This window comes from Caenorhabditis elegans, chromosome II (genome assembly GCF_000002985.6).
Source record: "Caenorhabditis elegans chromosome II".
NCBI classification, from domain to species: Eukaryota; Metazoa; Nematoda; class Chromadorea; order Rhabditida; family Rhabditidae; genus Caenorhabditis; species Caenorhabditis elegans.
Window position 1 is genome coordinate 6,535,547 of NC_003280.10, and position 23,952 is coordinate 6,559,498.

Genomic DNA, 23,952 nt, shown 5'->3' on the forward strand with positions numbered 1-23,952 from the left:
GTCTCAACACGGCAACCTTTTTGGTAAATATAAAAAGGTGCGCGCCTTTAAACGGTACTGTAATTTCAAACTTCCGGGATAGATTTTCCAGTTTTTCTATGAAAACATATTTATCATGTGCCATGGTGTACATATGACGTGTCAAATTGTTGAAAAAGCAAGAAAAAAAGAATAAAAAAGAATAAAACTTATTTCCTACCGTATGCCTCTTTCTCGAGGCGAGACCCACACGAGTTAATTTGTGCGCCTATAAAGACGGAGTAGTTTTAAATTATTTTAATTTCAATTTTAAATTATTTTCAAGACCCAAAAGGCCGAATTTTTCGATTAAACAGTTCCAATCAAAAAAAAAACTGCATCTAGCTTTTATCGCGATAAAAAACCGCCATATACTACTGTCCTCTTTCAGTTTATTACTGCCCTTCACAAATAGAACCAATTTGGATAAAACTTTTATTAAGATTGCATTAAAATTAGGTAATAATGTTGTTTCTATTTATCTTAATAGATAAATATTTTTCTTTGTGGAATTTAGCGATTACGCACATCGGAAATTACATTTCAAACCACGCGCTCACTTATTTTCTCAGTGGAGCGCACTTGCATTCATTTTCGTCAAACAATTTTTTTGGATACAATTGAATTGTTTGTGGTTTTAATCGAAATATTCAATGTTTTTGCTCAATTTAACTATGTTTTAAACTATTTTATAATGCCTCAGATTTTGAAAAATATCTTTTTCTGGTTTGATCCTTCTGAAATCGATTATATGTGTTTATTTCTTGATTATTATTTTACAAGTACCTAAAAGTTAATATTAAATACCTGTTTTCAGATATGGAGGAAAACGATGAAGACGAAGTGTTTGCCAAATATTATGCGGCAAAAAAGCAGTTCAAAAAAGTCAAACGAGTTAGTTTTAAAGTTTTTTTTTTCAAATGATGTCTAAATATAATAATTTTCAGAATCTCACATTTAATGAGAGAATAGCTCAGATGGGAGGAGATAATGGTCGATTTTCGAGAAAACTAGCTGCGGAGACATCTTTCGAGACTTATTTCGAAAATGCCATCGATTCTTGGCGAGGAGAAGATCAGGGACCCGATCTTGGTAGACTGATTTTTAAAATTCGAAAAATTTGCTTTGTTTTCAGAGGAATTTGTGATGGCCATTCAAGTAAACGAAATCAAGACGTATGCTCAGCTGCTCCACAAATCGGACGACATTTTCAACGTACTCTGCGAGCACATCACAAAACCTGGTTCCCGCTCCACCCCTGCGCTATGTGGCATTCTTGCTGCATTGACTCGAGATCTTCGGGAAAAGTTCAACAAACACTGTTGGAAAACTATTGAAATTCTTGTGAACATCCTTGGTAATTTAATAACTGTTATCACCCATGATGCCTATTGTTAATTTTAGATCTCGGAGAAAGAGTAGCCGAGAACATGGAAGCTGCATATCTCTGCTTTTCTATTCTTGTTAAAATGCAAGCCAGTTTTCTTTCAAAGCAATTGAAGAAAACTTTCAAGTGAGTTTCATATATTTTAAACTAGAAAATTGAAATATTTTTCAGTAATTTGCTTCCATTGTTCGCCAGCAGTCGTGACTTTGTCCGGAGATTTGCCGCAGAAGCATTTGCATATTTGCTTAGAAAAACCTCGGATCTTCGATCAATTTCTGGTTTTGTTATGAAGCAAGCTTTCAAAACTCCTCACAATTACCTTTCTGACGGATGTGCTCTTCTTTTCTACAATACATTCATTGGAATCGCCGGAACTTTCCATAGCAATTGTGATCAGATATTCAGGGATATCGTCTACGCAGTAGTTCACGCAAAAGCTGAAAAAGGAGCGAATTCAGAAGAATTCCATGAGTTTTGTATCAAAATTCTAATCCAGATGGTTGGATACACAATTGATTATGCAAAAGACTCAACCTATGAACAACGATTCTTCTATCAGAATGTTTTGACGGTAAGAACATTTTGTTAACATCTGAATACATTTTTAAATACGTAATATTTAATTTTTCAGAAAATGCTTGGAGAATCGAAAAATATAAGTGAAGCAATCAGTCTGATGCGTCTATTACAACCCTGCATTGTTTTGAAAAACGAAAATCTGATGAACGAAGTCACAAAAAAGAAGAAGAAAAAGGAGAAGGAAAATAAAAAGAATAAGGGAAAAAAGGAAATAAAAAGAGAAGAGAAAGTCGAATTTATTTGTGTTCCCGAACTGAAGGAAAGCTTGGAAAATATCGTTAAAATTCAAGATTTTGAGTTGGAGCAGCATGCAGTCGATTTCTTTAGTGAAACTCTTCTAACCATTTTCAACGACGACAAAAATCGATTGTTCTCAAGGGATATTACACTGAAGATCGTGGAGAAATCAAAAAATTACCAAATCGTCATCGAATTACTTCTGAAAACAATCAGCTTGGAATCTTTTGATTTATATATGATGCCAGCTCTTGGAAAAATTGCTGCCGAAATTGTCAAAGAAAGCTCGCCAAACAATTCACTTATTAAGCAAATTGTCAGTTTTTATTCGATTTTATGCTCAAAAAGGCGGCCGATCAGAGATACTATCAATACTGAAACTCTATCTAATTTCTTCGATCTATCAAATCACTACATCTTCAGAGATTGGCTTGTCAGTAACTTCAAAGGTGAATTTAATATTTTCTTTTATTTATATTTTTAAAATAACTTATTAAAGACGAAAATCGAAATAGGCACTCTGATGAGACACTTATCGACATGGTTGTTGCGTGGCCTTGGCTTTTTGCTCAAGTTGGAGCTGTCAAAGGATCTGAAGACGTTTTGGAAATCCTCGAGAAGAGCTTGAAATCGTCTGATTCTAGCATTTATAACAGTCAACTTGTATTTGCATGCACGGCTGGACTTTTCCTGGTTAACAAAGACTTGCTGAATAAGATCGCAAAAGAAGATGTTGAAAAATTCTTAGAGTAAGATCACACATTATAAAAAAAATTTAATTTTATAAAATTACAGTCGTCAGAATTGTTCTGAATCTTCTCTCTTGGCATTCGAAATGTTCGTTTCGGTGTATGGTGTCTCCAAAGATGTCAAATATATGAATCGTGTCGTTGATCTCCTGTTCCCCGCCGTATTAAGCTCGAATGGACAAGTTCGAAAAACTGCTTTCAAAATTCTGAGCAATTTTGAGATACCTTTACCAAAAATAGAGGATGACGAGCAGAATGTGCGTCAACAGAATAAATCAGTTTTCGAAGTGTTGTATGATGCAGAGGACAGTGAGTTGACAAACTTCAGAGAACGTCTCCTTCATCTTCGAAAACTGCGTCATGGAGATCACAAGGAATTTATTCCTGTCGGAGCAACAGATAAAGTTGAAATGATGATCGTTGCCGAGCTAGCTTCGCAGTTCTTTGTTGGTTTTTCACCACTCTGGAAAGGAATCTACGAAGTATTGACAACATTCGCGAATGAGATGAATATTGATACATTCTGGAAAGTATTAGGGGAATGGTTGAATAATGTTAATGAAAGTGAGTTTTTGGTATTTGAAATATTTTCACTCTATGAATTATTTCAGACATTAAGAAAGGCGATTTGGAAGCTGAAAGTGGACGTTTGGTTGGCATTGATCAAATGAATCGATCCGACTTTGTGAATGCTAGAATTCAGCTTTTCACTTTCTTCGAAACTATTCCAGATGTTGCTGAACGAAGAACACGTGTTATCAGTCCACTTCTCCTGGGTCTTTATGAGTAAGTTGGCATTTATTTTTAGTTTTTTGAATTGACAGATCGAAATTAATTGTTACACAAAAAAGAAAAAAAAGCACAACAATTTTTTTCAGTGACTATGTTCGCCTGACATCTTCCAACTTTGTTTCTCATATACCAATTGCTGCTGAAGAAGACGAAAAAGATGATGAGAAAAATGAAGACGTAGAAGAAGAAGAAGGCGAAGACGTTCAAATTACTCCAGAAAATACAAACCCTAGACAAGAGACAACATTTATCATCAAATCATTATGCGCTTTATTGAATGTGTATTCTAAATTCAATGCAGCTAAATCGGTTTATCTTGAGCCGAAGATTCTGGTAATGTATGAAGAACTTCTTGGATCGAAATTCGAAGGAGTACAGAAAGCTGCACTTGCGTGTATTTTCTCCTACAGAAACACGATTCTTGCAAATTACCGCGAAAATCTGGAGGCATTAATCGATGAGAAGACTTTGAGGCAGACACTCCCTCATTTCAAACTTTCTGATGATGAAGGAGATGCTCAAGTTGTCGATGAGCATCGAGCGATTGTTGTTCCAGTTTTATTGAGATTATTAAATGGAAAATTACTCATCAACAATAAGCAGGCAGGAATGATCTCCCGAAGAAACGGAATTATTTATATAATTGGTGGTTGTCGAAGTGAAGAACTGACATTTTTCCTTCGTTTGTTCTTTGCACAAGTCTACAAAGTTTTTGGTAAGTTGAATTACCAAATCTCTAAGGGTAATGCTCTTATTCCAGGCCAGGATGACACATTTGAAGAAATCGAGGAAAAGTGCTCAAAGGATTCAACAATTTCCAACCTCAACCTGAAAGTGTTCCAGAAGTGAGTTCTACGAAATTGTTTTTAAAAAACCAAAAATTAAAAAAAATTTATCGCTTCTTTAAAATTTAAAATTAAAAATAACCGTATCAAAATATCAAAAAGTATGCAATCATCTGTGAAAGACCCGTAATAAGTGAAGTGAAATAGTTACAAATAGGATAAACAAACTAACATTAGCACATAAATTAATGGTTTAAGTGGGTTACTGTACTTTACCGCACATTCGAGACCGAAATCTTCCGATTTTGAGAGCAGTGTCATCTTAGTTTTGTACGAGAAAAGCTCATTAGCGGCAGAGGCGAAGCTTTCTAAATTTGATGATTGAGCATCAGCACATTCCACTTTATCGAAGTCGTGTGAGATATGATGATCAGAAAGGAATTTTGTTACTCGAATAAAATCATCCATCCATTTAAATTGGCAATCGCATTTAATTGGATTATTCTGAAATTCAATTAGTTATTCAGAAACTAGAAGATTTCATAAGCCGTTTTCTTACTTTCAATTCTAGAGAATGTAGAATAGTTCCATGTTGATTCACAGCAGGAGCCACGGTAGATTGAAATGGATTGAATGTTGTTAATTTATTATCAGTAAGACTGTAAATTTATATGAAGTGACTAGTATATATAATTTGTAGAAACATACCTCAACGAAAGAATTGAAATTCCTGTGAGTGTATCAAAAATTCTACTCGGAAACTCTTCAATCGATGAGTTGTGTATTTCAATTCGTACTCGGAATCCTCTTATTGTGGCGAATGCTCCTACTTCGATCTAAAAATATCATTATCAAATTGAAATTATTTTCGATCCACTCACTTTTGTCAAGTTTCGACCAGCTACTACAAGATGCCTTAATAGTCTTGTATCTGCCGTATAGAACTGCCTGTCAAGTGCAGATTCCTTAATATCAACATAAATTGTATGCAATGGTGGAAGATTAGATAGTATTGAACTGATTTGATAGGGTCGTGCCATGTCAGGAATGTTGTACAACTGGAAATTATTGAAATCGCTTTTAGAAGCTTTATTTGACTTACGAAGAAGTGTTTCAAATTATTCATTTGTCCAAAAGCATGTGAATCGGGAAGTCGAAGAAGGAATGGCATATCAGAGACGTGAAGGGTTTCCAACTATAATTATAATATGTTCATATCTATTAGTACAACTATCTCACCTTGTACAACTGTTGAATGTGCTCATTCGTTAGATGGGTTATAGGATTTGCAGAGACATTCAGTTGTTTCAAATGTATAAGCGGTTCAAAAGCCATTGAACTTATTTGCTTCAAATTATTGTGAGAAATGTCGAGAGCTACCACTTTTGTGAGCGGAGCCAAATCTTTTTCCGATAATTCATATATTTTATTGCTAAAATTAGAAAATTATTTTTCAAATAAAATGTTTTCTTACCAGCTAATATTCAAAGATTGAATTGAACGATGACTAAATTTCGGCATCGAGAACAATCCTGTATTTGCCATATTTATTGAACTGATAGAGTGACTCAAATCACGAAAAGCTGTTGGGCTCCATGATGTTACTGGATTATTGGAAAGATCTAGTATCTTGAGGCTTAAAAGATTCTCAAATGCTCCATCCTCGATTGAGTCTACTTTATTGTTTGCGAAAGATAGAATTGATAGATTTCCAAAAGAAGTTAGTTGAGAAGAGTCGACAATTCTGAAATTTCAAATTATTTGGTTTTCATTATTATAGTTCTTCCAACTTTATATTATTATGTGCGAGATCCAAAAGATGCAATGATGCCATAGTTGATGAAAGTGCTTCCAGAGGAATTCGTGATAATTTGTTATTATTAACATGTAACTGAAGGATATTGTTCTTTCCAAATGTTCCTTGGTGAAGAAACAAAATGTCGTTAAATGAGATATCCAAGGTATGCAAACTCTCCTGAAAGTAGATTATTTTATTATAAACAATTAGGCAAATCTCTTGCCTGATACTGAAACGTTCCTTTCCACAAATTTCTAATATAATTATGCGAAAGTTTGATATGAGAAAGTTTTCTGCATTCACAAAATGCATCACTGTCGACGTCTATGATTCCATTATGGGAAATATCAATAGAGGTTAATTCAGTGGCATCTTGAAGAAGTTTTCTATTTATTTTTTCAACACTATTAGATGCAAGAGACAACTTTCGTATTCCTCGGGCAATACAGAAAATATCGATCCTGAATAATTTTCAACTAGTACAGTATTCCAATTTGTTTGGACTCACTCATTAATCTGATTGGAACTCAAATCAAGTTGATGTACTTGTGAAATACTTCCTAGGAATTCGCAACTAAACCTTCGGAACGCATTATGAGATAGTTTCAGAGACTGTAAATCACTGAAAGATCGAAAAGCATCTCTATCAATTTCATTCAAGTTGTTATGATCTAAATGCAACACATCTAGTGCTGGTAGTTGATAAAGTGCACTTGGAAGAATCTTGATGATACGATTATGTGAAAGATCTAGATAACGTAGGTTACGTAGATTTGAGAACGTCTAAAAAATAACTATAAATTCTATATATCGAATATAAACTAGTTACCATAGATGTTATCGTTCGAATATTATTGTGACTCAAACGAAGTTGCTGTAAATTATCTAGATCCGAAAACGAGCGGCTTGATATCGAATGAATTTTGTTATGTGCAAGATTCAACGATTTCAACTCGGATGAGCTGCTGGAGCCGAACATCTGAAATTTGAGCAATTTTCAATGGGAATTTTGCCATAATTAACATACATTTTCTGTGATAATATCTAATTGATTTCCCGCCAGCGACAGGTGTTGCAATTTCGGAAGATCAGCTAGAGAAAAGTTATCAATTTTTTGAATTTGATTGTTGTCCAGCATTAGATGTCGAAGTTTATCGAGGCGAAATAATGAAGGAAAGTGGGCAAGTTGATTGTTCTAAATAAAATAATTCTTTAAACTCTTTAAACCATTTTAAGATACCTGTAGAAATAGGCTTTCCAAGTTTTTAAGTTTCTCAAAAACCCTCGGTGAGATAAATCGTATTCTGTTGAACGAAACATCCACATAGGTAAGAAGTGGCATATGCTCAAAAATGAGATAGTCACTCATATTGTTAATTCGATTTCCTGCCAAATTCAAACGTCGTACAGTTGAAGTTTCTTCCTTTGTAATTGATAGTAGGGAAGTCGGTTTCTTCAGAGACATTATTTTATTTTTCGATATATCCAAGTGCTCAAGTTGTTTCATTCCGCTTAAAACACCATGTGGTATGTGTTCTAGATAGTTGTTTGCAATGAATAATTCAACTAGTGTGTCCGTACATCCTTTCAATACATCACCATCTATTCTATTCAGCTTATTTCCGTTTAGATTCAAATGTGTCAAATTTCGCAAATCTCTTAAAGCTTCTGGTGTTGCATGTATCATATTTTCAGCCAGTTTCAGAGTTTTCAATGTTTTTGCAAAGTTCTTGAGCATTCCACGTGGAAGATATGCAATTCGATTATAACTTAAATCAAGAGACTGCATATGTCCAACTGTTTCAAATGATGAATCTTCAACAGTTTGAATTTGATTGTAACTAATATCCAGCTCGCGAATTTTTCTAAAACTGCGGAAAGAATGTTTATCAAGCCTTCGAACTTTGTTGTTTCTCAGAATTACTTTCATTTCTGACTCGAAAGTAACTTCATTTGTATCCATTAAATGGGTTATGTTGTTTCCCTCCAAATCAATTGATTGCAAAGTTTTAAGATCATTAAGTGCAACATATGGAATCTGAAATTTGTCAGTGTTCACTTCATTATCTGAAAAGGCCCTACCTGTGTTAGAAGATTATTCCGTAGAACTAGAAATTTCAGTGTTTGTGGGAGTGACATCTTTTGAATTTCAGTTATTCTATTATTTGCCAGCATTAGAACGACAAGTCGAAGATGATTGAATGCCAGATTAGGTATTATTCGAAGCTGAATTCATTGGTTGAGTTATCTTAAGAATTGGTTTTTTGATTACCTGATTATTATCCAAATATAGAAATTGTAAGTTGTTCAACTGAGTTTCATCAAATGTATTGGAACGCAGAACATCGATTCGATTGTTTTCAAGGTGCAGAATTTGGAGACTATGTAGATATGTTAAAGCCCATGTAGGTATTACAGAGAGATTGTTGTGTGAAAGATCAAGTTGTGTCAGTTTCATCTAAAATTTCTGCTGTGAATAATTTTTAAAAAATATCTACAGTACCTCTAATCCACGAAATGCATTCACATTGACCGTCTGAATTTGATTATTTGAAAAATCTAACGTTTGAATATCATGATGCTTGAATGCGTCTTGTTGCACAAATGCCATAGATCCATCGGTCATTGAAAGGGCAACAATGTGTGGTGGTGGTCCTTTCATTGTTTCAGAGTTTGGTAGCTGGAGTACTGTAGCTGAAGAGGTGTGATGACACATTATATGAATGGGTGATTCTTGTGAAAATATCCCTGGAGCTGTGACGCTGGGCACTGATATACATTGGCAATGAGACCAGATGTCGTGAACATCACCGAGAAAACTATAAAAATAACTATATAGTTTGTTGTTGATGAAATAATCTACCTGCAGCGATCATTTGTTGTTCTCTTATGGCTTTTCAAGCAGGAGACTTGTAAGTTTTGCAGAAAATATAAGAGCAAAATTGAGAAATATATCTTCTGTTTAGAATGCATTAGGGTGCATCACCAGTAGAGAAATGCTGCAATTCATAGGATCGTTAACATTAAATAGGAGTGTTAATAGATGCACTTAGATTTGAAAAAAGAACTGAAAAGATAGGAAAATAAGATATATTGGAAAAAAGTTGGCAAGTAAGCTAAAGGGCGACGAATTGATACATTACTGATATGACTTGTCGTTCAATCCGTCATCATTTCATCCGACCGAGATAATTGACACGTTTATTTATGCGAACTAGATATTAGAAGATGGGTCAGAGGTATGTAGTTAGTCAGTCTTTCCCTGAGAAGAGGGCGGCGACGGTGAAACAACGAAAGAAAATGGAGGGAACAGTTGTGACATTAGGATCTTCGGGAGTATGAAACACACGGCAGCAGCAATCATCACTTTGGAGGAGATACGAGAATGAGAGGGAGAGAGCACGAATGTAACACGTTTCACATTATTGAAGAAGAACAAGAGTTCAGTGCAAAGATTACAATTTCTTTAGATTTTCATTGAAATCCACAAATAAAATCTAGGGTAAGGCATTGATCCAGATTCTTGAAAGTTCAAGACTTTCATTGAAATTTTGATTTTTATGTCAAGTTTGCGTTATGTAAACTGAAAAAAAAGCAAGTACATATGTTTTTTACGTTTCCAAGTTGATGATGCAAAGCGACAGATTCCAAGACATGCGATCATGGTTATTTTATGATGTGAAAAGCAATGAAATCTCCTTCGCTTGTCGAAACGTGAATAACCTTGTCTCACTTCCGGTAGTACTACTCGGAAGATTATTATTAATATCTATGAGTCTAAACCTAAAGAAATTGGATACTTCTGGGTTTCGGTCAGTAGAGACAGAGTCGGAACGGAAGTGTCGAAAACAAAAGGAAAGAGCAGTGAATCACCTAGGTGAAGGTGCTAGTAACATGAAATATGTTGTTGCTTCCATCCATCCCATACCGAATCCACATTTCCCTTGCTCCCCCATCTCGTGGTCTCGTCTTCTCGTCAAGAGAGTTTTTTGTCAATCAAGCGGACAGGATGTATGTTACGTGAAGGTGGCATTACATTGGTTTCTGATGGGGGGACGACAATGAGCAAGAGTGATAGATTGGAGGACACAAACAAGAGAAGCAGGTTTATTTTGAGTTGAGTTATTAAGAACAAGACAAGGAAATCTTAAAAGGCATCCATAAGACTGTATAGCTAACAATGAGACATTTGAGTAATTATATGTTTTGAGGTTGAACATAACTATTACCAGCCGGCGGGTAGGAGGACATGGGGGTGTGAATGGTAATGTATTATTCTCCCAAAGTGCATTATATCCGAGTGAATCTCAGTCTGATTGAGGGCAAGAAAAAGATGAGAAGAATAAGAATACTAGCCACAAAAAATGAGAATGTCAAGAGATGCACTTGTTCGTATCAAGTGACTGCTCGATGAGTTGAATATTGGGAAAGAGGCACAAGCAACGCCTTCCTCTACATCTTCCCACGATGATTTTGGAAAATGGAAAATGCATTCAGTCCAGAAATTGGAAATAGCAAATATTTAATAATGAATTCCAAATAGCTTGGAACACATAGGAATTGCTCATCTGATGAGCTTTTCTTTACTTATCCTAGATTGTGCAGAAACGAAAATAATATTTTTTGAAAGAAATGTTTTTTTGGAAGTGTCTATCCATTTCTATAGCATCCAGACACTTGCTGTTGAAAGAAATGTCTAGAATTGACGACACATATTTTATAAATGAAATTTTGAAGAAGAAAATAGATACACGAGAGAAGAAACATTTATATATATATATAAAACAACAATACACGAATATAGAAACTAGTTTAAATGACTTTTTTCAGCGTTCTTCATGGCCTTTCTGAAATGCTCAAAAAGATTGCGAGATCAATGACGGAAAATGAACAGAAGATGATCATGCAATTAGTTCTTACGTGTGCAATTGTGTGCAAATATGCGAAAAAAGCTGAAATGAATGCGGATCTGGTGAAATCATTGAGAATGAATGTTTGCGAACGACTGGCTGAGGTATGTTAAAAACATTACTCAAAATATTACCAAAAAACCTGAAAAATTCGATTTTTCTGGAAAATCGGCGAATTGTCGGAATTGAAAACTTCCTGCAAATTGCCGATTTGCCGAATTTGCCGGAAAAACAGCAATTGCCGAAAAACATTTTTCGGCAAATTGTGGTTTTGCACATTTTTGCGGAAATTTCAAAATTTAAATTATAATCGGCAAAATTGTACGCATCTTATTAACGTGCCTACATCTATTTTGAAAAGTAAGCAAATTCTATCAAAATATCGAGAAAAAACCGGAAAAATAATTTCAAAAAGGCACAGTTTTCAGAGTTTCCGTTTTTTTAATCCCTCTAAAAACTTCCGGCAAATTGATATTCGGCAAAAAATTTTGCCGAATGGCAATTGCCACCTATTCCTACAGTATCAATAAAATGCATATTCATCTACTTTAAAAATGTTTATACTTCAAAAAAATTCCATACAAATTTTGTTTCAGATATTTCACGCGTTCCCAGATCGACAAATCGGCAAAGACGAAATGCTTGTTATCAAAAATGTTCTTCTAAATCAATACGTCGAGGAAACTCCCCTCATCAGTGTCATTCAAAGGTATACATTTGTTGTTTAAAAACATTTAATTTATGAAAACGTTTTTTTTTGTTTTTTTGGTCAGAAAAAACCAAAAAATCCATTTTTGCAAAAAAGAACCAAAAAACAATTTAAATTGTAAATTAGCTCATAATAAGTTTGTTTCAGATCAGAAACCAATATTCCAATTGCCCCATTTGCAATTGTCAAACTTCTTGCTTCAATTTGTCGAATTCCATCGTTTTATCAAATGCTGACGGTCACAATTAATTGGAGAATTAAAGAGCAAAAAGACGTATTATTGAAATGTGATGCTCTTGATGTAGGAAAATAGAAAAGTTTACAGAATTAATTGGTTTTTTCAGCTTCTTCTGGCACCACTTCTATGGCCAGGTTGCTATGATTTAATGTTCAAAACTATTCGGAACGGAATTTTGAAGCTTTCGGAACTTGCCGACGAACCGATGATTTCGATTTATGATCTTGTTGATTGTCAGAAAGTTGAACAGAAAAAGAGTCAGTTTAAAATATTAAATCACGGCCTCTCTTCATTTCAAAAAATAAATAAATTGACGTGATGAACTGTCTCTGCGTCTCTCATGGGCGAGAGAGTGAGCTTTTTGAGCCGAATTTGTACTGAAAACGGTAAAATAGGCCGGAAACGGCTGATAGTGAACAAAATCTTATAAAAATTTACTATCTGCCTGATCAAACACATAGAGATTATATGAAAAAAGGGCAAAATTGTAGATCACCTATGAATACGCCCACATGTGAAAGTTCAAAATTAGTGATTTTCCAGACAAAACTGATTAAAGCCGGCGATTCGCTGATAAATCTTTAAATTTTTTATTAATATATTGTCAATTAAGACTAAGTGTATCTGTTTTTATGCAAATATCTAGGTTAGTGATGTTCACGACGCCGGCAGACGGAAAAACAAAAGGTTACCTCGAAAAATGGATTTTTTTGTAGATAATTTTTTTCTGATTATTTTCTGTTTTTGATGAAGGTTTTGTGATGAAAATTGACGTCGGCATCTTCAAAACAAGAATTAGGCCTGAAAACTCCAAAAATCGTTAAAAAACGACAATTTTTGACGGGTTTTCCTAATTTTACGAGACGCGCCAAGACATAATCAAAAATTCAACATCACCAAAAGTTGCAAAATTATCTAAGGAATAAATTAAGATGTCATTCACCTGATTTGATCAAAAACTGATTGAGTAACTTCAGTTTTAAGACAATGCGATTGTAATTTTTGGACAACCGCAAGCATAATAGTTGACGTGAACGCTTTTGAAAACATATAACTCGGTAGCCAGAAAAGCTATCAAGAAACTTTAAACTACAAAAATAATCTTGATAACACAAGAAACATTTTCTGTGTGCATGATACTTGACTATTCTCACAAAATACATAGTTTAAGCTATGTAAAGATTCAATGCTTTGAAAAAACTTAGATAGAGAAGCCACGAAGGTATTCGAAATCATCCGTTTGCACAATCAACTCAAAGAAGCAAAAAAAACAAAGTATGGATTAATACCGTCTGATACCTTTTTCATATGTCACTTTTTGTTTTTCCCGTACGGGATCCCGTCTTTACAGTCGGCAACCGACTGAAACCGAGGCCACCAATGAATAACTCAGGTTGTGAACCCTGTCGGGAAAGTCTCATCAGTTTTCCATCAGTGTACGACAAAAAATATACCGTATTTCCTCTATTAGTCAAACTTTGAAGAATTTTTTTATTACTTTAAAGATCACTGAAATAGTGAGCCGTTGTCTACGAGATCAAATATGTCCAAAAATTACCATTTGGTATCGGTCCTAACAAATCAGTATTTATACCAAAGTTGTTTCTTCGTCAATATTTTGAATTTAATTTAAAAACACATATATTATTCAATTTTCAATCTCACGTGAGAGAGTGTGAGAGAAAAAGAGGAATTTTGAAATAAATGAAATTGAGAGAGGCCGTGTTAAATGTGATTTCAATATAAGTTTCTGTTTTAGGAGTCAGCTTTGGAACATCGCTTCTTACTCGAAAAATGAGGATTATTCTTGAATTCCTTACAAAACAAATTGAAAAAGAAGTTTCTGAAAATAAGAGGCCTGCTCCAGAGAGCATCATTTTGCTCGAACGTTTCTCGGATTTCGTGTCAGAATCTGATGATGTGGCAAACCGCTTGGCAACTCCGTTGTTGATTTGTGTGGAGAGAAAGAAAAGTAATGAAGATACTCTTGTGAATATGATGAAATCATTGGCTAGAATTGCACCACTTCTTAAGGATCCTCAATCATATTTCTGGAGACTTCCAAAGTTATTTTCACGAATGGAAGGAAGAACATTAAGAGATTCATTGGTAACGATGGTGGAAGGATTTGTTAAATCAATGAATCTAGATGAGAAGACAAAAGAAATTCTTCATTATCTATGTGAACTCGATGCATGGGATAAGACAAAAGTCGATGAACCACACTTTGAGAGAAGATACGCTGCATACACTGAATTGACAAAGATCTGGAATGGAGATGTGGCAACTAATCATGATGTTCTTGCAATGATTCTCAGTTCACATTTCCATCTAATTTCAACGGTATTAGTTTAAAATAATCCCATTTTCTCAACTATAAATCTTTCAGACAACTGATCTCTCACTACGAATGACTGCTGGAAATAATGTCAGAGCTATGGTTCAGTATGCTGGAAAAACGCTACCGATAGCTGAAAAACGTATTTTCCTTGATAGTTATTTGAATCCAACTATCATCGCTTTCTTGAAACATGATGTAGATGTGAGTTTCTATATTGAATAAATGAATTCTCATATAATATTTCAGGCTGTTCGGGAAGAAGCTTTGAATACACTTGGAGTCATGACAAAGGGATTTAAAGAAAGTCAGCATTTGGCCGAGTTAGATGTATTCTCCAATGAAGATGAAGAACACGACTTTTTGAAGAATATGAATCACATTCAGTTATACAGAAGACAACGAGCTATCCGTAAACTAGTGGAATCTGTTGCAAGCGGAGAAAAGAATATTTCATTTAATGCGATGAATAAGTATCTCGTCCCAATGATTCATCCATATCTCGTCAATTTCTCTGCCAAATTCAATGCAATTTCCGATGAATCTCTTGGACTTCTGAAGTTGATTATGTCAAAGGCTCCATGGGGAAAATATTGTTCCTATTTGGAAAGTTGGTTGGCACGAGTTGAAAAGGCAACAGCTACAAAAGATAATGAATTCACTGACAAGGCACTTGTTCGTATCGTTGTTGCTGTTATTGAAGCATTTCATTTTGGTGTTTCTTTAGAAGACGGAGAAAAATTCGAAATTAGTAAAAATCAAGAAGATGAGCAGGATGTTTCGAAGAACGAGAAACACACTATTTTGCAGAGAATCAATCGAGTTATCCTTCCTCGTCTTTCCAAAAGTTTGGACTCACAGGTAAAATTATATTCATTTTAAAAATTAAAAACAAATCATTTTTATAGGCTCAAGCTGTTGAAAGAAATGCAAGAAGTGCTGAAACTCACGCAACTGCTCTTCATCTTGACATTCAAAGAGCCCCGATTGCGCTTGCCATTGTGAAGCTTCTGCAGAAATTGCCGGATGCGGTGACTGGAAAGCATCTTCATGGGTACGTTTTCAGAGTTTTCGAAAAACTGAAAGATAAAAAATTGCTAGAAAATTAAAAAAAAACTGAATTGAAAACAAAAAAACATATTTTTAACAATTCGCTTAAGTTGATTTTAAGTTTTTTTTTTTGAACAATCTTCAAAACCTTTTTTTCAAATTTTTCAAAATCAAAAAATTGAAAAATCCGGTTTTTCGATTTTTTTTTTTGAAATCCGAAAAAGGAACTTTTTTTTGACTTTCCAAAATAGAATCCCTTGGTGTCAAGTTTTTGAAAACTTTTGGTTTTGATTTTGGACCAAAAAAAAAAACAAAAAAAATTGCCAAAAGCCGAAAAAAAATTGATGCTTGAATTTATTTTTTATACAACCGTAAAGAAGTGAAAAATCTTTGTTTTCTGCCTAAAAACCCAAAAAATCAATTTTTATCAAAAAACCAAAAAAAAAAGTGAAAAATCTTTGTTTTTATCTAAAACAAAACAAAAAAAAACAATTTTTCTCAAAAAACCAAAAAAACTGAAAAATCTTTGTTTTATCTTAAAAAATCAATTTTTCATTAAAAAACACCAAAAAAGTGAAAAATTTCTGAATAAAATTTTCATCAAACTACCAAAAAACCCATAAAGTCACAGCCCTTGTGTTAATGGCTCACAATGAAAAATGTCTCCTATTTCAGAGTTATTCTCAAATTATGTAATCTTATGATGACTCATTCGTATGATGTTCGTGAAACTGCAAGAAAGACGTTAGTTCAAATTGTGAAATGTTTGGGACCAAAGTATTTGGCTTCTGTTATTACCGAAATTTCATTGACCATGACAAAAGGATTCCAGGTATTTCTGTTGGAATAAATCAATTTTTCTCAAAATTCTTTTTATTTAGGTTCATGTTGCTATTTTCTCAGTCCACACATTGATTGTTGCTATGAGAGAAGTTACAAAAGGAGGAGAACTTGACACGGCTATCAATGTGATTGTAAAAATGTGCATTCGAGATCAGTTTGCTGCTGAAGACAAAGAAAACGGAGCCGTAAAAGCTGAATGTCCTGAAGCGAAAGGAAATCGTGCTCCAGAAATGATGCAGCATCTTGGAAGAATTGTATCTCCAGCTGGTATTCAAATGGTTCTTGCACCATTCCGCGATGTTGTGAATGAGCACCCATCAGCTAAAGCTGTGCAAAGAGTTTCGGATTTACTTTCAAAGTTTGCTGGAGGATTGAAAGACAATGAATCACTTGATCATTCTCAATTACTTGGCTACATTTTCAAATCACTAACGTCGGATATTCAAAAGTTATTAGAAGTGGAAACAAAGAATGGACAGAAAGACGAAAAGCAGAAGGGTCGTCGACCAGAAAGTTGTTTGATTCTGCCAGCTGCTCCTCAGAGAATCGGTGCAATGTCAAAAGTTGTTATCAGAAGTCGTGATCACGTGTTCGCCGAGTTCTTTGTTTTGCTGTTTTCGTCACTCTTGAAGGAGAAGAAGTTCGATTTGTCTGATGATTCAATGGTCTCCCGTCTGAACCCATTTGTTAAGATCATTCTGGATTGCTTTGATTTCAAATATGAAAAGTTGATCTCATGCTCAATGCGTGCTCTGTCATCAATGATTCAAATGCAACTTCCAGCAATCGCTTCAAATTCACAGAGAGTCTCTGATACATTATTCATTCTTTTAAGTGATTACTCATCAATCGGTCAAGCAGGCAACAAACCAGCAATCATTCAACTCAATCAGCTCATCTACAAAGGATTCACTAATCTGATTGTAACTACTGGAAGTGATTTTTTGGATAACGACAAGTTGACATTGTTGCTTGCGTATGCTGAAGCTGATGTAATGGATCAACACAAACAAGCTACTATGTTTTCTTTAATCAAAGCACTTGTTAAAAGAGGTGTTCGACATGAAAGATTGGGAGAAATCATGGATCATCTCTCTGAGACTGCAATTCGATCTCCACTTGTTAACATCAGATCTCAGTGTCGTGACACCCTTCTCGACTATATCGGAAGTGCTTCAGATGCTGAGAAAAGTGTTGAGAAACACGTGGAATTTTTCCTGGACCAACTGGAATACGAATATGAAACTGGCCGGCAAAGTGCCGCTGAAATGCTAGAGGCCTTGTTTAAAAATCTTGTGGCGGTGAGTAGAAATATTCGGCAATAATTATAGTGTATGTATGATGATTTCAGAAATCTTTGGCACCGCTTCATATGTTATTGGTTGTTAAAATGGGAGCTGCAATGATGAATGAAGAGTCACCGAAGGTTGCAAATCACATTGGATTGGCGTTAAGGCATCTTTTGGAGTCAGTTGGAGTTGCACAAAGACAAGAAACATTTGAAGTTATTTGTAAATGGTTGAAAGCAGAAGACGTAATATTTCCGTTTTTTTGAATATTATGTCTATTAATTTGTTTTTTTGCAGGAAAATGCAAAGGCAGTTGGAATTCAAACTGCTGTTCAGTTAAGTTATGTTGAGAAAGAAGGAATGGTTACGAGGATCGATGAAATCGTGAAACAAGTTAAAGAAGTACTTTTCGATGATGCTGTTTTCGAGAATATGAGGTATGGAATTCTAATGCACTTCCACGTGTCTATTTTCAATTTTTCAGTGAAACAACCATTACTGTTATTCTAAACGGATTCACTCGGATCATCTCCAACGTTGGTGCTTCCGCACTGACGAAGTTTGATGCAGTTGACTTCATCAGATCTATGGAAGAACTGTGCAAGTGCGAAGAGTCACTTGGAATCATGCTTGCATCTTCTACAATTATCGGGCAACTTCTGTCTCATCTCGATGTCAATGATATTCCAAAAGAACTTTCGAAGGACGTGTGCTTCTGGATGAGCCGACATCTTCGACACGAGAAAATGGACACGGCAATTGGAGAGCAAGCATCTAAGAACATTGTTTGTCTGGCGAAAGTGATTGATATTGAAGACTATAAAACTCTTGTTGGATACATTGCAGCGGCTTGTCGATATGAAATCAAGCATCACGTTAAACAATCTTTAAAGGTAAAATGATAGTTTTAAGTACTTTATAACTCTTAATGTTCAGAGAATCAACTGTTTCAAATTAGTTGCTGCATTATTCGTCACTGGAGACGACGAAAGGAATATTATAGTTCTCGACGCATTCATGTCACTTCTTGTCAGAGAACTAAAAACTTCAAGTTAGTTTAATAATTCCAATTCATTTTGTAAATTATATTTTCAGGTGACGAAGAACTTTCCAAACTAACCCAAGAAGTGTGCGGTCTTGTGAAGAAGAAGATTGGAGAGGACGCCTACAGTAATCGTGTCGCAACGTGCCAAAAAGTGGCTGCCGAGAAGATTACTGACCGAAAAAGAAAGATTCGGGAGCTGGCTGTAACTGCACCTGAAGATGCTGCAGAATTGAAGAGAAAGAAGAACAAGAAGAAAACTGAGGTTCGGAAGAGAAAGATCGATGAGATTAAACCATACAGAGCGATGAAGCGTCGAGCTGAAGAAAAGAGAAAAGCTCAAGAGAATGAGGAGGATTAGAATTTTATGCCTAGATTTTGATATTTTTTTTGTTTTTTTTTGTTGTTGTTTCAAAATTTGAATTGTTTCTTTTCGTTGATGGGTACATTTTTTTTGTTGTCTGTTATTCCTTACATTTTTATTTCTTTTTAAACATTGTTGTCTCAATTGTTAAAATTTATGATCACACGAAAATGAATAAAACAAACATATTACAATTATTATAGAAATATAAAGTTAGTATTTTGCGTCCATTTCGATCAAAAGACTATTTCTCATTTCCTCCCACGATTTTAGATAATAATATTATCTTATGTCATGCACAGATGATAAGTGATGATGACGATCTACCATCTACTCGCCCGGGATCTGTGAATGAGGAATTACCAGAAACCGAACCCGAAGATAATGATGAGTTGCCTGAAACAGAACCTGAAAGCGGTATTTTATAAATTTTTGTTAATTTTTGTTGAAATTTCATATTAATACTTTTTCAGATTCCGATAAACCTACCGTAACCTCGAATAAAACAGAAAACCAAGTTGCTGATGAAGGTTTTTGTCTCAAAGATGCTCATTTTTCTGACATTATTTTTTTTCAGATTATGATTCATTCGACGATTTTGTGCCCAGTCAAACACACACAGCCTCCAAAATACCTGTAAAAAATAAACGAGCCAAAAAGTGCACTGTAGAATCTGATTCATCATCTTCGGATGATTCCGATCAAGGAGATGATTGTGAATTTATCCCAGCTTGTGATGAGACACAGGAAGTTCCGAAAATCAAAAGAGGATACACTCTGAGAACTCGAGCAAGTGTAAAGAACAAATGTGATGATTCATGGGATGATGGAATAGACGAAGAAGATGTCTCAAAAAGATCAGAAGACACGTTAAATGATTCATTTGTTGATCCTGAATTCATGGATTCTGTTCTAGATAATCAATTAACGATCAAAGGCAAAAAGCAATTTCTCGATGATGGAGAGTTTTTCACAGACCGGAATGTTCCTCAGATTGATGAAGCTACAAAAATGAAGTGGGCATCAATGACGTCACCTCCTCAAGAAGCTTTGAACGCATTGAACGAATTCTTCGGTCATAAAGGATTCCGAGAAAAGCAGTGGGATGTTGTCAGAAATGTTTTGGGAGGAAAAGACCAATTTGTTCTTATGTCCACTGGTTATGGTAAAAGTGTATGTTATCAGCTACCATCACTTCTTCTCAATTCGATGACTGTCGTGGTATCTCCATTAATTTCATTGATGAATGATCAAGTAACTACATTGGTTTCTAAAGGTATTGATGCAGTGAAACTAGATGGACATTCTACACAAATTGAATGGGATCAAGTTGCGAATAATATGCACCGAATTAGGTAATTGACAATTGGTGGTTCAATTCTTTATCAAATACTTTTCAGGTTCATCTACATGTCACCTGAAATGGTTACGAGCCAAAAGGGTTTGGAATTATTAACTTCTTGCCGAAAACGTGGGGTTTTTTTTGTAAGAAAACTATTTTTCAATTTTTTTCAAATTTCAGATATCTCCCTCCTCGCTATTGATGAAGCTCATTGTGTTTCTCAATGGGGACACGACTTTCGAAACTCGTACAGGCATCTCGCAGAAATTAGAAACCGATCTGATCTATGCAATATTCCAATGATTGCTCTTACCGCTACTGCCACAGTTAGAGTTCGTGATGACGTCATTGCTAATTTAAGACTCCGCAAGCCATTAATCACAACTACGTCGTTTGATAGAAAGAATCTCTACATTTCTGTGCATTCTTCAAAGGACATGGCTGAAGATTTAGGATTATTCATGAAAACCGATGAAGTTAAAGGAAGACACTTTGGTGGACCTACTATTATTTATTGCCAAACGAAACAAATGGTCGATGATGTGAACTGTGTTTTGAGAAGTACGTTATTAACGCTCGGAATAAATAAAATGTTGCTATTCCAAGAAGCGAAATTTTACGCCAAAAATACGGTGCTCGGCACGCGCGTTTGAAGAGTACTGTAATTTCAAACTTCGTTGATCTAAAATTTTTATCGAAATGTGTTTTAAATGTTTTATCTTATAGTATCTTATAGTACTCATTGAAGACACACACTTTTTTGTATTTAATAAAAAAAATAGTCGTGTAAAATATCTCGTGTCTGTATAAGAGGCAGTCAAGTAATTTTTCATTCTTAAGAAGTAAAGATTACCTGAAGTATAAATGAACATTCTTTCAGGAATCGGAGTTCGTTCTGCTCATTATCACGCAGGACTCACTAAAAATCAACGAGAAAAAGCACACACCGATTTTATGAGAGATAAGGTATTTATTCGAATATCACAATTAGTTCTTTATCTGATTCGTGTTAAGATTACAACAATCGTTGCGACAGTTGCATTTGGTATGGGAATTGACAAACCCGACGTTCGAAATGTGATTCATTACGGATGCCCGAACAATATCGAATCATATTATCAAGAAATCGGAAGAGCTGGTCGAGATGGATCTCCAAGTATTTGTCGTGTATTCTGGGCTCCGAAAGATTTGAATACTATAAAGTAGAACATTCCAAGTAACTTTTGTAAATAACTACTCATTTCTTTCAGATTTAAACTTCGAAATTCGCAGCAAAAAGAAGAAGTAGTTGAAAATCTTACAATGATGCTAAGACAACTCGAGTTGGTTCTGACAACCGTTGGATGTAGAAGATAGTGAGAAATGACAACATTTGAAGTTTCGATAAAATAATTTTAATTTTCAGCCAACTTCTGAAGCACTTTGACCCATCATACGCGAAACCTCCAACTATGCAAGCTGATTGTTGTGATAGATGTACTGAAATGCTCAATGGAAATCAAGATTCATCATCCAGTATTGTTGATGTTACAACAGAATCGAAGTGGTTGTTTCAAGTTATTAACGAAATGTACAACGGGAAAACTGGTATCGGAAAACCAATCGAATTTCTGAGGGGATCGGTTTGTTAAGGAATCTTGGTAATATTTAAAAAAAAAAAGTATTTTACAGAGTAAAGAAGACTGGCGAATCAAGACCACATCTCAACAAAAATTGTTTGGAATTGGAAAACATATTCCTGATAAATGGTGGAAAGCACTTGCAGCATCACTTCGAATTGCTGGTTATCTTGGAGAAGTTAGGCTGATGCAAATGAAATTTGGAAGTTGTATCACTTTGTCCGAACTCGGGGAACGATGGCTTTTGACTGGAAAAGAGATGAAAATCGATGCGACACCGATTTTATTGCAAGGGAAGAAAGAAAAAGCCGCACCTTCAACTGTCCCCGGAGCTTCAAGATCTCAGTCAACTAAATCAAGTACAGAGATTCCAACCAAGTTAGTATAAATACATTCTAGATTGAAGGTAAATTAAATAATTTAAGGATTCTCGGAGCGAATAAGATTCGTGAATACGAGCCTGCAAATGAAAACGAGCAGCTGATGAACTTGAAAAAGCAAGAAGTCACTGGTCTTCCAGAGAAGGTTGGTTTTTAAAAGATACTAGAAATTATAGGCATTTTAATCCTTATAGATTGATCAACTGCGCTCTCGTCTTGACGACATTCGTGTAGGAATTGCAAACATGCATGAAGTAGCACCATTCCAAATTGTATCGAATACTGTTCTTGATTGTTTTGCCAACTTGAGACCTACCTCGTATGCTTCAATATCAGATTACTCTTTATAGTTAATTAAAACGAATTTCAGAGCCTCGAATCTCGAAATGATTGATGGAATGTCGGCTCAGCAGAAATCTAGATACGGAAAACGATTTGTCGATTGTGTTGTACAATTTTCAAAGGAAACTGGCATTGCAACAAACGTCAATGCCAACGATATGGTACAATTATCGCCTTACAATGCAAATTATTTCTCATTTTTCAGATACCCCCTGAACTTATTTCAAAAATGCAGAAAGTTCTCTCGGATGCGGTGAGAAGAGTATACACAGAGCATCTTATTTCGAGATCCACTGCGGTAATTTGAACAAAAATTCAAACGAGAATAAATAAGTTCGATTTCAGAAAGAAGTGGCAACTGCTCGAGGAATTAGTGAGGGTACTGTATATTCATATCTCGCGATGGCGGTAGAAAAAGGATTACCTCTTCACTTAGACAAGTTAAATGTCTCCAGAAAGAATATTGCAATGGCTCTAAATGCAGTTAGAGTACATTTAGGATCAAGTGAGAATTTATTATATATCGTTTTTTTACTTAAAAAATTAATTTTCAGATGTTGCCGTACTGACACCATGGGTTGAAGCTATGGGAGTCGTACCTGATTTTAATCAGTTGAAATTGATCCGGGCAATTCTTATTTACGAATATGGATTGGATACGAGTGAGAACCAAGAGAAGCCAGACATCCAATCTATGCCGTCCACTTCAAATCCATCCACCATCAAAACAGTTCCATCAACACCTTCATCCTCTCTCAGAGCTCCTCCATTGAAGAAATTCAAACTTTAAATTTCTTATATTTTTTTTAATCTGAATATCATAACTATACGGTCTCTTATTTTCAATCTCATCCCTGTCTATATGAATGCTGGTTATTCGATTTTCACTTATGAATTTTTAAAAACACTTTTTATTGGCAAAGAAATATAAACAAATAAATACATTTCAGGTTTTCAGAATTTGCAAAAATGAAGAAGTAGAGTTGTTTCTTTGTGAGAGCGAAATTAGAGTTTGAAACTCGTGAATCGAACATGTAAAAAGGTAGATTGACAGGGAGAACGAACAAAGGGGAGAGACTTCATAAGTCGAATTAAAAGATTGGGGAAATTCAAGAGGTAAATCGGAAAAATTGAAGATCTC

At 35.0% G+C, this 23,952-nt stretch overlaps 3 protein-coding genes and 2 non-coding genes across 5 annotated transcripts; 3 read left to right on the top strand and 2 right to left on the bottom strand.

The window, feature by feature from the left end:
- The first annotated feature begins 827 nt into the window (after positions 1-827).
- Positions 828-19,377, top strand: utp-20 (DRIM domain-containing protein). The gene is made up of 26 exons (NM_001377809.1): positions 828-912; positions 966-1,110; positions 1,154-1,375; positions 1,423-1,531; positions 1,577-1,976; positions 2,037-2,670; positions 2,721-2,970; positions 3,017-3,534; positions 3,582-3,756; positions 3,849-4,477; positions 4,523-4,607; positions 11,176-11,359; positions 11,852-11,964; positions 12,112-12,265; positions 12,309-12,459; positions 13,962-14,545; positions 14,592-14,744; positions 14,790-15,401; positions 15,449-15,594; positions 16,266-16,422; positions 16,472-17,734; positions 17,785-17,967; positions 18,020-18,159; positions 18,207-18,615; positions 18,659-18,773; positions 18,818-19,377. Exons 1-26 carry the CDS (start codon positions 838-840, stop codon positions 19,123-19,125), a joined length of 7,914 nt encoding a protein of 2,637 aa, NP_001364733.1. The 5' UTR covers positions 828-837; the 3' UTR covers positions 19,126-19,377.
- lron-15 (Chaoptin) lies at positions 4,649-9,346 on the bottom strand. Its single transcript, NM_062921.6, has 17 exons — positions 9,209-9,346; positions 8,849-9,164; positions 8,618-8,803; positions 8,428-8,571; positions 7,586-8,383; positions 7,373-7,540; positions 7,175-7,324; positions 6,854-7,128; positions 6,569-6,806; positions 6,338-6,522; positions 6,022-6,291; positions 5,787-5,979; positions 5,650-5,742; positions 5,429-5,605; positions 5,256-5,383; positions 5,107-5,206; positions 4,649-5,051 (listed from the first exon to the last, which is right to left on the bottom strand). Exons 1-17 carry the CDS (start codon positions 9,316-9,318, stop codon positions 4,755-4,757), a joined length of 3,828 nt encoding a protein of 1,275 aa, NP_495322.3. The 5' UTR covers positions 9,319-9,346; the 3' UTR covers positions 4,649-4,754.
- C56E6.10 lies at positions 10,002-10,150 on the bottom strand. The gene has a single exon (NR_051235.1). It is a non-coding gene; the product is annotated as an Unclassified non-coding RNA C56E6.10 (non-coding RNA).
- F18C5.15 lies at positions 13,154-13,344 on the top strand. Its single transcript, NR_101701.1, has one exon. It is a non-coding gene; the product is annotated as a small nucleolar RNA F18C5.15 (small nucleolar RNA).
- A 53-nt stretch (positions 19,378-19,430) lies between the features above and the next one.
- Positions 19,431-23,718, top strand: wrn-1 (ATP-dependent helicase wrn-1; the record flags this gene model as incomplete). Its single annotated transcript, NM_062923.9, has 16 exons — positions 19,431-19,545; positions 19,602-19,658; positions 19,706-20,483; positions 20,529-20,599; positions 20,651-21,031; positions 21,351-21,436; positions 21,485-21,672; positions 21,721-21,825; positions 21,876-22,092; positions 22,142-22,467; positions 22,515-22,614; positions 22,664-22,788; positions 22,840-22,972; positions 23,017-23,109; positions 23,157-23,316; positions 23,366-23,718. 16 exons carry the CDS (start codon positions 19,431-19,433, stop codon positions 23,599-23,601), a joined length of 3,171 nt encoding a protein of 1,056 aa, NP_495324.2. The 3' UTR covers positions 23,602-23,718.
- Positions 23,719-23,952: the final 234 nt, after the last annotated feature.